Source organism: Culex pipiens, chromosome 2, assembly GCF_016801865.2.
Source record: "Culex pipiens pallens isolate TS chromosome 2, TS_CPP_V2, whole genome shotgun sequence".
Taxonomy (NCBI): domain Eukaryota; kingdom Metazoa; phylum Arthropoda; class Insecta; order Diptera; family Culicidae; genus Culex; species Culex pipiens.
In genome coordinates, this window is record NC_068938.1 from 195,165,057 (window position 1) to 195,175,782 (window position 10,726).

The 10,726-nt window shown below is 27.5% G+C and overlaps 2 protein-coding genes across 2 annotated transcripts; one reads left to right on the forward strand and one right to left on the reverse strand.

The window, feature by feature from the left end:
• The first annotated feature begins 3,240 nt into the window (after window positions 1-3,240).
• LOC120422659 (uncharacterized) lies at window positions 3,241-4,263 on the forward strand. Its single transcript, XM_039586164.2, has 2 exons — window positions 3,241-3,299; window positions 3,369-4,263. The coding sequence occupies exons 1-2, from the start codon at window positions 3,274-3,276 to the stop codon at window positions 4,261-4,263; spliced, it is 921 nt and encodes a 306-aa protein (XP_039442098.2). The 5' UTR covers window positions 3,241-3,273.
• Window positions 4,264-4,367: 104 nt separating this feature from the next.
• LOC120422660 (leucine-rich repeat-containing G-protein coupled receptor 6-like) lies at window positions 4,368-5,467 on the reverse strand. The gene is made up of 2 exons (XM_052708389.1): window positions 5,358-5,467; window positions 4,368-5,300 (listed from the first exon to the last, which is right to left on the reverse strand). The coding sequence occupies exons 1-2, from the start codon at window positions 5,381-5,383 to the stop codon at window positions 4,496-4,498; spliced, it is 831 nt and encodes a 276-aa protein (XP_052564349.1). The 5' UTR covers window positions 5,384-5,467; the 3' UTR covers window positions 4,368-4,495.
• Window positions 5,468-10,726: the final 5,259 nt, after the last annotated feature.

The following is a 10,726-nucleotide window of genomic DNA, read 5'->3' on the forward strand; positions in this document are numbered from 1 at the left end:
TCTGCAAACGGGTTTCAATCATATAGTCGTGTCTTTATGCGTTTACTAACAAAAATTAGCATTTAGTTTAAAAAAAAAAAAAAGATCTACATTATTGTAAAAATATACTATCCAGTAACTTTCCACTGGTATTCCACTATTCCAGTTCTCATGATGGTATTATTAATGTAGTTGTTGTTGTTGTTGATTTTATTAGGGGAACTTTAACCCTATGGGTCATTCGCTCCCGTAATATAATATAAATATTAATTGGTTCATGTGACTTTACCCGGGCAGACGGTAATAACAAAATTCATGCCATTTCAAAAACAAATACTGTTAAAATAACAGAAAGTGTTATTGAATCATCTTGAAAAATCCATATTTGCATAAGGGTTTAATAACAGTTAATGTTATCATAACAAAATTTGTTATTGGTCTGATATTGGTTGAAAGCCAAAACAACTTTGGAATACAATTTTTTGTTATGGAAGAATACCTCCAACTGTTATTGGGATGATCGGATTAGTTGTTAAAATAACAAAAAATAATAACAAAGATTTGTTCGAAGAATAACTAAAAATAATAATAATAAATAATTAATAGTTTGTTATTACAATAACAATCCAATAACAAAAAATTCATAAGGACGAATAATAAATCTTGTTATAAATAACATAAAATGTTATTGGTCTAGTATTTTCAAATATCAAAAAATGTTACTCTTAAGTTGTTTCCGTCTGCTCGGGTAACAATGTTCTGCAATTATTTTTAAGAGTCAGCTTAGGTCTTGTATTTGACTAATGCTCTCTATATTTCAAATCATACTATATTTTGACGTACTTTGTTGCAATTTAAAACCTTATGGTTTATTTTATATCAAATAAAATAAAGGCACAACCAAAAAGTGAATCCGGAGTGACTTTGATAGTCAAAATTTTTATTCTTAAAATCAGGTTTATAAGATGTTCAAATTATATTTTTACGTCAAATGTACCATCACTAAGGTTGCTGATAGAGTTTTCAAAAAATCAATGTTCACGTAGGCCGTTGCAAACATTTTTCAAAGTTTATGTCGCCCCCCGCCCCCTTCAAAATTGGCTTTAACAATGAGGGGCAGAAAAATATTTTTTCAAAAACTTAAAATTTTTAATGAAAATATAAGTCAAATCAACTTAAAACAATCTAAAACGAATTTTTCTGTATTGATATTCATATTTAGCATGTTTGGGCTGGATTAAAAAAAATATTTTCAAATTTTAATAAAATTCCAATGTACAGCACCGCAAAAATGAGCTTTAAATAAATTACATATAAATTTTAGGCGTTTTTTTTGGCCTGAATTTTGGCCTTATATTTGGTAGAACTAGTTTTGTTTATAAAATAATCTATAAAAAATGCATTTTAAACTGAATTCGAAGCACAAATCAAACGATTTCACAATTTTACATACTATTTGTTTCACTGAAAATGTCTAAAAATTTGAAGTTTTTTTATTGTGTTTCAAAAACACATAATATTTGTTATTTACAAACTTATTATACCTTCTCCTATCGGAAAATTGTCCATAGAATCCGAAAATGCATTCCGTTTCCCGATTCGAACTCATTTTCATTGAGAAAATTGTGACACATTGAAACTAGTAAAATAATGCTTTTTAGTTTAAACTTTTTAAAAATTTTATGTAAATTTCTACTTGAAGGTACTTTGAGCACTTCTTTAATTCGGTCAATATGATTCCATACCATTCCGTACGTATTTGATTTGTACTTTTCATTTTGCGCAACATTCTCAAACCTATCTAAGTCACCCCGGCTATCAAAGTCACCTCGGTTTACGGTTTACGGTAATCACCAAAAGTAGAATTCCTTAATTATTTATATTTAAAATGTTCCAAAAAGAATATATTTAAAGGGACTTGAAATGCAGAGTTGTGTATTTTGCAAAAAAAGAGATTTTTGAAAAAAATATTTCAGTCTGTGGATATTCTTTGTATCAAAGACGGTGTGACTGAATAAATATTTTCAAACAAAATTTAAAAAATCAATTTTAAATGCAAAATCAAATTTGCAATAAAAACTGAATCAAACTAAATTAAAAAAAGTACTTCGTTTTCAAATTATAAGAGTTTTAACGGTGCACATCAATCAGGGCTTTTGCACCCAAATTTTTGTAACAAACATTTTGGTATCTTCAAAACTACGGGAATTATCGATATAATTTTTCATTCATCCCCTAAACTATTGTCTACAAAATAATTTAGGACATAGCTTGATTATTTAAGAATTCAGATATTTACAGGATTGGGTACGTAAGTTTGACAATTTTGGAAAAAGAAGACAACAACTTCATTGGTTGCTGTGCACCCTTGGCATTTTTTTCAGAAAATATTCAGGTATTCAAGTGTTTGACCTTGAATAAACAAAAACGAGAGCACGCGATGTAAACAATAACAAACACGTTTTGTTTGACTGACCATTCTGTGCATTGTCCCGAAGTTTGGTTGAAGTTGGTTGCTGGAGTCCCGAGTTATAATTACAAATGTTTACGGTAGTCTAACTTGTACGTGCGTCAAACGCGTTCTGACCTGAAATCCCTTTGGCCAGTTGTCGCACTTACATCAATTTTCAGGCTGTGTCAAGATAGCACGACAAGATTGAAACTTCTTTCATATGAAAAGTGACAAAAATGCACGGAGTTTTTCGGTTTTTATTGAATATCTCAGGATTGAAATCGAATTTTGGGGATCTGTGAAGGTCTAAAGGTGAGGCATTGAGAACTTACACAAAATGGCGTTCTTTACTCAATTTGGTCCAAAATCGACTTGCGACAAGTTAGCACAACAGCGACGAAATGGTTGATTAGTCGATAAAAAATTGTCATTTTTTGAAAATTTATTAGTCTTTTCTTCAATTATTTCAAAGTTTTACGTGTCATTATGAATAATTAATCAATTTGCTCCTGTAAACAAGTCTGAGTTCATCTCAAAGATTATATTGTTCCCAGGAAGTTTCTCAAACTTATAAACAACATGTGGGGCAAAAAGTAATTTATCAATGAGTTTTGATCAGTTGCATTTTAGTTAGTAGTTATTTTCAGTAGTTTTATTCGACATAAATTCATTGTTTTGTAAACTACTATAAACAATTGATAACTTGTAGATTACCCTAAGCACCAGTTAAGCCAAGCACAATAGTAAACATGAATTGTGGGGACTTATAGATTGCAATTTCAATCCACTAGTAATCAGTTCCATACGGTCATTCTAACGCTCAACAACCAAATCTAAAGGAGATGAAGCTGCAAGTGTGCATATTATTGTAAGAACCGCTGAGTTAATCCCCGACTGGATTTCCCAGGAAATGTTTCACTTTCATTTGTATTTTCAGAATTGCTTTCACAATCCAATCAACAATTGCAAGAGAAAGAATTTTCGTTGAAAATGGCATCCTTATGATGAAGGAACTTTCAATTAGAAGTCCGGAGAACGAAAACAAGTTGGATCACCCTCATGACGCGGAAGTTTGGATGGAATCCGTCAATATCGCAATGTTGAGTGCAAACATGCTGTCACGATTAAGCAACGCCACCAAGTTGAATGTGAGAGATGGCGTTTTGAGCACAGTTGAAATCCCAGTTCGTTTGGAGAACATTGACCTCGAATCGTGCCACACCAACAAAATTTTGATTGACTCTGGGAGAGGTGACTACAAGTTGAAAGTGCTGTACGTCCACCACAACAGGTTGCAAAAAATTCCACAAAACTTGAACTCTTTAAAGCACTTGAAGGAGCTCGTGCTGAACGACAACGAAATCGAGTCCGTTGATCTGAACTCCTTCCAAGGGCTGACCGAGCTGCGCGTGATCGCCCTGCAAAGGAACAACATAACCTCAATCAGCTCGCGGCAGCACAAGCTGATCCCGCTGGTAGATTTCTACCTGGACCAGAACCACCTCACCGAGCTTAGCTTTTCAAGCCTGCTTGCGGAGTCAGTGACCACGATCCACTTCGACGAGAACCGACTGACGATGGTTCTGGGGCTGACCAGTGCCTTCCCGGCACTGACTACAATCCGGCTTCACGGGAATCCGTTGGATTGTGCCTGGACCAAGTACGTGCTGGAGGAGCTTCAATCGCGCAACGTGACCGTTGCGGATTTGAGGGAGGGTACTTGCCTGAATGGAACCACGGTGGAGAGGCTCGTTCCGGAGGAGAAGCCGAAGTTGAGATCTGTTTTGGAGGCTAGAGCGTATCGTATCAGGGGAAGAGTTTTCCGCGATTAATTGGTTACTTGATACAGTACTTTCTGAAAACTGTTTTAATGGTAGTAAATTGGGTGATTTATGTAATGCCATCTAAATCATCTTTATTATTCTCTATGGTTAAGAATTGCATTCCAAAAAGCTGTGAGGACCTTAAAAATAATATCGAATCATACAAGTCTAATTAATTTTAATTTTGGTAGGTTTGGCCTAATTTTGATTTTTTTATATTACTGAAATTACATTTCATGATCTATTTGAAATAAGAATTGTTCGAATTCTCCTTCTGTTCCTCCAACTTTTGCAGCTTCTTCGTCAAGAGTTCGTTCTGCTGCTGCAACAACCGCACCAACAACTCGAGCTGGGAATTCTCCGTCAATTTCTGGCGCTCCTTCCGCTCTTCAGCCATTTCGGCCATGTGTTCTACGGCTTCAAACGTTGAACCTTGCTCGCAGTCCATGTTTCCAATGTCGCGGATATTCCGAGCGTGCAACTTGCTGGTCACAGCCTTCACCCAGAAGCAGTTCAGTGGGTTGTCGTAGATCCGCAAAGTCTTCAACGAGGGTAGGGCAGTGGAGACAGCTTCAACGACCTTCAGATTATTATCGAATAGATGGACCCTTCTCAGCGCGGGAACATTCCAACCAGCAAAACTGAACTCCGACAACTGATTTTGGTCCAGGTACAGATCCCGTAACTTTGGCAGCCTCACAGATTGCCAAGCATCGACCGTTACAATTCGATTTCTGTGCAAAGCAATCACTTCTAGGTTGGTGAGACAGTTCAAGTCGCTCATTTGAACGGTCGTTATCTCGTTATCGTTAAGAACGAGTTCTCGCAGCCGCGGCAAGGCACACACATTGTCCGGGATGGCTTTCAACTTGTTGAACCGAACGAACAGGTATAACAGCTGGAATCGACCTTTGACCGGATTAATTTTAACTGTTTCGGTTTCGCATTCGTACAGATCAACGCGTTCCGAATCCGTTTGAATTTCGTAGGTTCTAAGCTGGCCACCATTTTGTGAGAATGGACTGGCACTACAAATTAAGGAGGCCCTAAAAATAATAAGATTTAGTTTTAAACTATTTGGTAATACAAAATTCAAATCTTACAACAAACTGCAAATTAAAATGTTCATGACAAAAATCAACTCGACACTGAGAGCACCCTCCTAATCTTGGCAATGCTAATGTTGAACTGAGCAATTTTGTTGAAACATCGTGAAAGAAATTTGAAATGGAATTCCCTGAATTGATTACGAGTTGACGCGCAGACAAAAATGCCTGACAAAAAAAAACCCCGTCAAATCAGATTTTTGTGTTTTTGTCTTTCGTTTTCGTTCTCGTTTTACGGAGCAAGGTGGGGGACGCGGCCTCAAGTCAGTCCAAGTCCGGTTTCTTGTGGAAAAAAGGGTTGTGGCCAAACTAGTATTGCATACAAAATGAACACCACCGGAAGATATAGGGGATCGGGAGGGGTTTAACACTGAATTAAGGAAATCTGAAACTATGATACAAAAATACAAAAATACAAAAATAAAAAAATAAAAAAATACAAAAATACAAAAATACAAAAATACAAAAATACAAAAATACAAAAATACAAAAAAACAAAAATACAAAATTACAAAATACAAAAATACAAAAATACAAAAATACAAAAATACAAAAATACAAAAATACAAAAATACAAAAATACAAAAATACAAAAATACAAAAATACAAAAATACAAAAATACAAAAATACAAAAATACAAAAATACAAAAATACAAAAATACAAAAATACAAAAATACAAAAATACAAAAATACAAAAATACAAAAATACAAAAATACAAAAATACAAAAATACAAAAATACAAAAATACAAAAATACAAAAATACAAAAATACAAAAATACAAAAATACAAAAATACAAAAATACAAAAATACAAAAATACAAAAATACAAAAATACAAAAATACAAAAATACAAAAATACAAAAATACAAAAATACAAAAATACAAAAATACAAAAATACAAAAATACAAAAAATACAAAAATACAAAAATACAAAAATACAAAAATACAAAAATACAAAAATACAAAAATACAAAAATACAAAAATACAAAAATACAAAAATACAAAAATACAAAAATACAAAAATACAAAAATACAAAAATACAAAAATACAAAATTACAAAAATACAAAAATACAAAAATACAAAATTACAAAAATACAAAAATACAAAAATACAAAAATACAAAAATACAAAAATACAAAAATACAAAAATACAAAAATACAAAAATACAAAAATACAAAAATACAAAAATACAAAAATACAAAAATACAAAAATACAAAAATACAAAAATACAAAAATACAAAAATACAAAAATACAAAAATACAAAAATACAAAAATACAAAAATACAAAAATACAAAAATACAAAAATACAAAAATACAAAAATACAAAAATACAAAAATACAAAAATACAAAAATACAAAAATACAAAAATACAAAAATACAAAAATACAAAAATACAAAAATACAAAAATACAAAAATACAAAAATACAAAAATACAAAAATACAAAAATACAAAAATACAAAAATACAAAAATACAAAAATACAAAAATACAAAAATACAAAAATACAAAAATAAAAAATACAAAAATACAAAAATACAAAAATACAAAAATACAAAAATACAAAAATACAAAAATACAAAAATACAAAAATACAAAAATACAAAAATACAAAAATACAAAAATACAAAAATACAAAAATACAAAAATACAAAAACACAAAAATACAAAAATACAAAAATACAAAAAAATAAAAATACAAAAATACAAAAATACAAAAATACAAAAATACAAAAATACAAAAATACAAAAAAAAACAAAAATACAAAAATACAAAAATACAAAAATACAAAAATACAAAAATACAAAAATACAAAAATACAAAAATACAAAAATACAAAAATACAAAAATACAAAAATACAAAAATACAAAAATACAAAAATACAAAAATACAAAAATACAAAAATACAAAAATACAAAAATACAAAAATACAAAAATACAAAAACAAAAATACAAAAATACAAAAATACAAAAATACAAAAATACAAAAATACAAAAATACAAAAATACAAAAATACAAAAATACAAAAATACAAAAATACAAAAATACAAAAATACAAAATACAAAAATACAAAAATACAAAAATACAAAAATACAAAAATACAAAAATACAAAAATACAAAAATACAAAAATACAAAAATACAAAAATACAAAAATACAAAAATACAAAAATACAAAAATACAAAAATACAAAAATACAAAAATACAAAAATACAAAAATACAAAAATACAAAAATACAAAAATACAAAAATACAAAAATACAAAAATACAAAAATACAAAAATACAAAAATACAAAAATACAAAAATACAAAAATACAAAAATACAAAAATACAAAAATACAAAAATACAAAAATACAAAAATACAAAAATACAAAAATACAAAAAATACAAAAATACAAAAATACAAAAATACAAAAATACAAAAATACAAAAATACAAAAATACAAAAATACAAAAATACAAAAATACAAAAATACAAAAATACAAAAATACAAAAATACAAAATACAAAAATACAAAAAATACAAAAATACAAAAATACAAAAATACAAAAATACAAAAATACAAAAATACAAAAATACAAAAATACAAAAATACAAAAATACAAAAATACAAAAATACAAAAATACAAAAATACAAAAATACAAAAATACAAAAATACAAAAATACAAAAATACAAAAATACAAAAATACAAAAATACAAAAATACAAAAATACAAAAATACAAAAATACAAAAATACAAAAATACAAAAATACAAAAATACAAAAATACAAAAATACAAAAATACAAAAATACAAAAATACAAAAATACAAAAATACAAAAAAACAAAAATACAAAAATACAAAAATACAAAAATACAAAAATACAAAAATACAAAAATACAAAAATACAAAAATACAAAAATACAAAAATACAAAAATACAAAAATACAAAAATACAAAAATACAAAAATACAAAAATACAAAAATACAAAAATACAAAAATACAAAAATACAAAAATACAAAAATACAAAAATACAAAAATACAAAAATACAAAAATACAAAAATACAAAAATACAAAAATACAAAAATACAAAAATACAAAAATACAAAAATACAAAAATACAAAAATACAAAAATACAAAAATACAAAAATACAAAAATACAAAAATACAAAAATACAAAAATACAAAAATACAAAAATACAAAAAACAAAAATACAAAAATACAAAAATACAAAAATACAAAAATACAAAAATACAAAAATACAAAAATACAAAAATACAAAAATACAAAAAATACAAAAATACAAAAAATACAAAAATACAAAAATACAAAAATACAAAAATACAAAAATACAAAAATACAAAAATACAAAAATACAAAAATACAAAAATACAAAAATAAAAAAATACAAAAAATACAAAAATACAAAAATACAAAAATACAAAAATACAAAAATACAAAAATACAAAAATACAAAAATACAAAAATACAAAAATACAAAAATACAAAAATACAAAAATACAAAAAAACAAAAATACAAAAATACAAAAATACAAAAATACAAAAATACAAAAATACAAAAATACAAAAATACAAAAATACAAAAATACAAAAATACAAAAATACAAAAATACAAAAATACAAAAATACAAAAATACAAAAATACAAAAATACAAAAATACAAAAATACAAAAATACAAAAATACAAAAATACAAAAATACAAAAATACAAAAATACAAAAATACAAAAATACAAAAATACAAAAATACAAAAATACAAAAATACAAAAATACAAAAATACAAAAAAACAAAAACCATATCCCAAAATTAAAAAAAAGCAAGTTAAGTCATTTTTTCTTTTTCTTTAAGAATAACTCATTCAAAAAATTAATTTACATTTAATTTGATTATTCTTACCACGATGATCAATGCACCCTAACAAAGCATCTCTTAACTCGCCAGCCGGCCGGCATTAGAAACAACAAAAAATAACACAAATAATACAAATAATACAAATAACACAAATAATACAAATAATAAAAAAAAACACAAATAATACAAATAATACAAATTATACAAATAATTCAAATAATACAAATAATACAAATAAGACAAATAAGACAAATAACACAAATAATACAAATAATACAAAAAAATACAAATAATAAAAATAATAAAAATAATACAAATAATACAAATAATACAAATAATACAAATAATATAAATAATACAAATAATACAAATAATACAAATAATACAAATAATACAAATAATACAAATAATACAAATAATACAAATAATACAAATAATACAAATAATACAAATAATACAAATAAAACATTTGGAAACTCTGCGATTATTTACTTTGAACTACAACACAACATTGGAACAATCTACTAACTTTCACGACACTTCCCCTAACGTCCAAAGTCATCTTTCCATAAGTCAGTCACGTGAGTAGCTAGACATGTGGTTGAGTCGTCACGTGAGTAATCACCTGAAAAACTCTTACGTGAACAACTCCGTTACCAGTCACGTGGACAGTCACAGGTTGCCGAAAAACCCAAAAATCATGCATTCCATTGAAACAAAATTAGAAACAATTCAACTACTAAGACAGGATGCGTATAGAGATATCCATGCGCGAGAGTATGTTAGTTTGTTTACACACCAGAACCACGTGCTTGAAGTTTCAGCCAATCACAATGGATCAAATTCAAAACAATACTCCTGGCGAGCCTCTGCTGCTGGAATAGGGTCAAGTACTCGGTCGGTCAGTGACAAAAAAAAGTAAACTAGAATATAGATTTTTTATTATTTTGAAGTGTGCTCTAACAATTGAAAATATATTTTGCATTTTTCTATTCATTTTTTTTTTTTGACTTGTGCTTGAGAAGGAAAAATTGCTCAGCAAAAGAGATGATAATGGGCTTTGGTCTTTTTGAGACATCTCTAAATTTCATTAGCATACGATACATTATTGCGCAATGTATTTTCAATATGTTAGTAAAAATCCAGAGTTTTTTTTGAAAAGGACCAATAAACTATTGTCTTTCATATGTTTATAGGACCTAATCAAAAAAAAAACTCTAGAAATGTTGATGAAAAAATATCAACTTTCTAACATTTATTTTCATAATAGAGAGCACAAATGTGAAGTATACCCTCCTTTGTCCTCGCTTTGTGCTGGCCGTGTGCAGCAGCAGCAGCCAAGAATGGTGCGCTGTTGCCATTTTTGCGCTGCGCAACTGAATCGCTTGTTGCAATTGTGTTGCATTATTTCAGAATATTCAAAAAAATATTGTAAAATCACGAATTATTAAAAAAATGTGTACTAAACCAATAAAGGTTAAAAGGT

What these genes read in the sequence shown, in the direction of transcription:
- LOC120422659 (XM_039586164.2), top strand. Translation starts at nt 3,274, where the DNA reads ATGAAGCTGCAAGTGTGCATATTATT. An exon ending in CTGCAAGTGTGCATATTATT is followed by an intron (nt 3,300 to 3,368) that starts GTAAGAACCGCT and finishes TTGTATTTTCAG; the next exon opens with AATTGCTTTCACAATCCAAT.
- LOC120422660 (XM_052708389.1), bottom strand. Translation starts at nt 5,383, where the DNA reads ATGAACATTTTAATTTGCAGTTTGTT. An exon ending in ATTTTAATTTGCAGTTTGTT is followed by an intron (nt 5,301 to 5,357) that starts GTAAGATTTGAA and finishes TATTATTTTTAG; the next exon opens with GGCCTCCTTAATTTGTAGTG.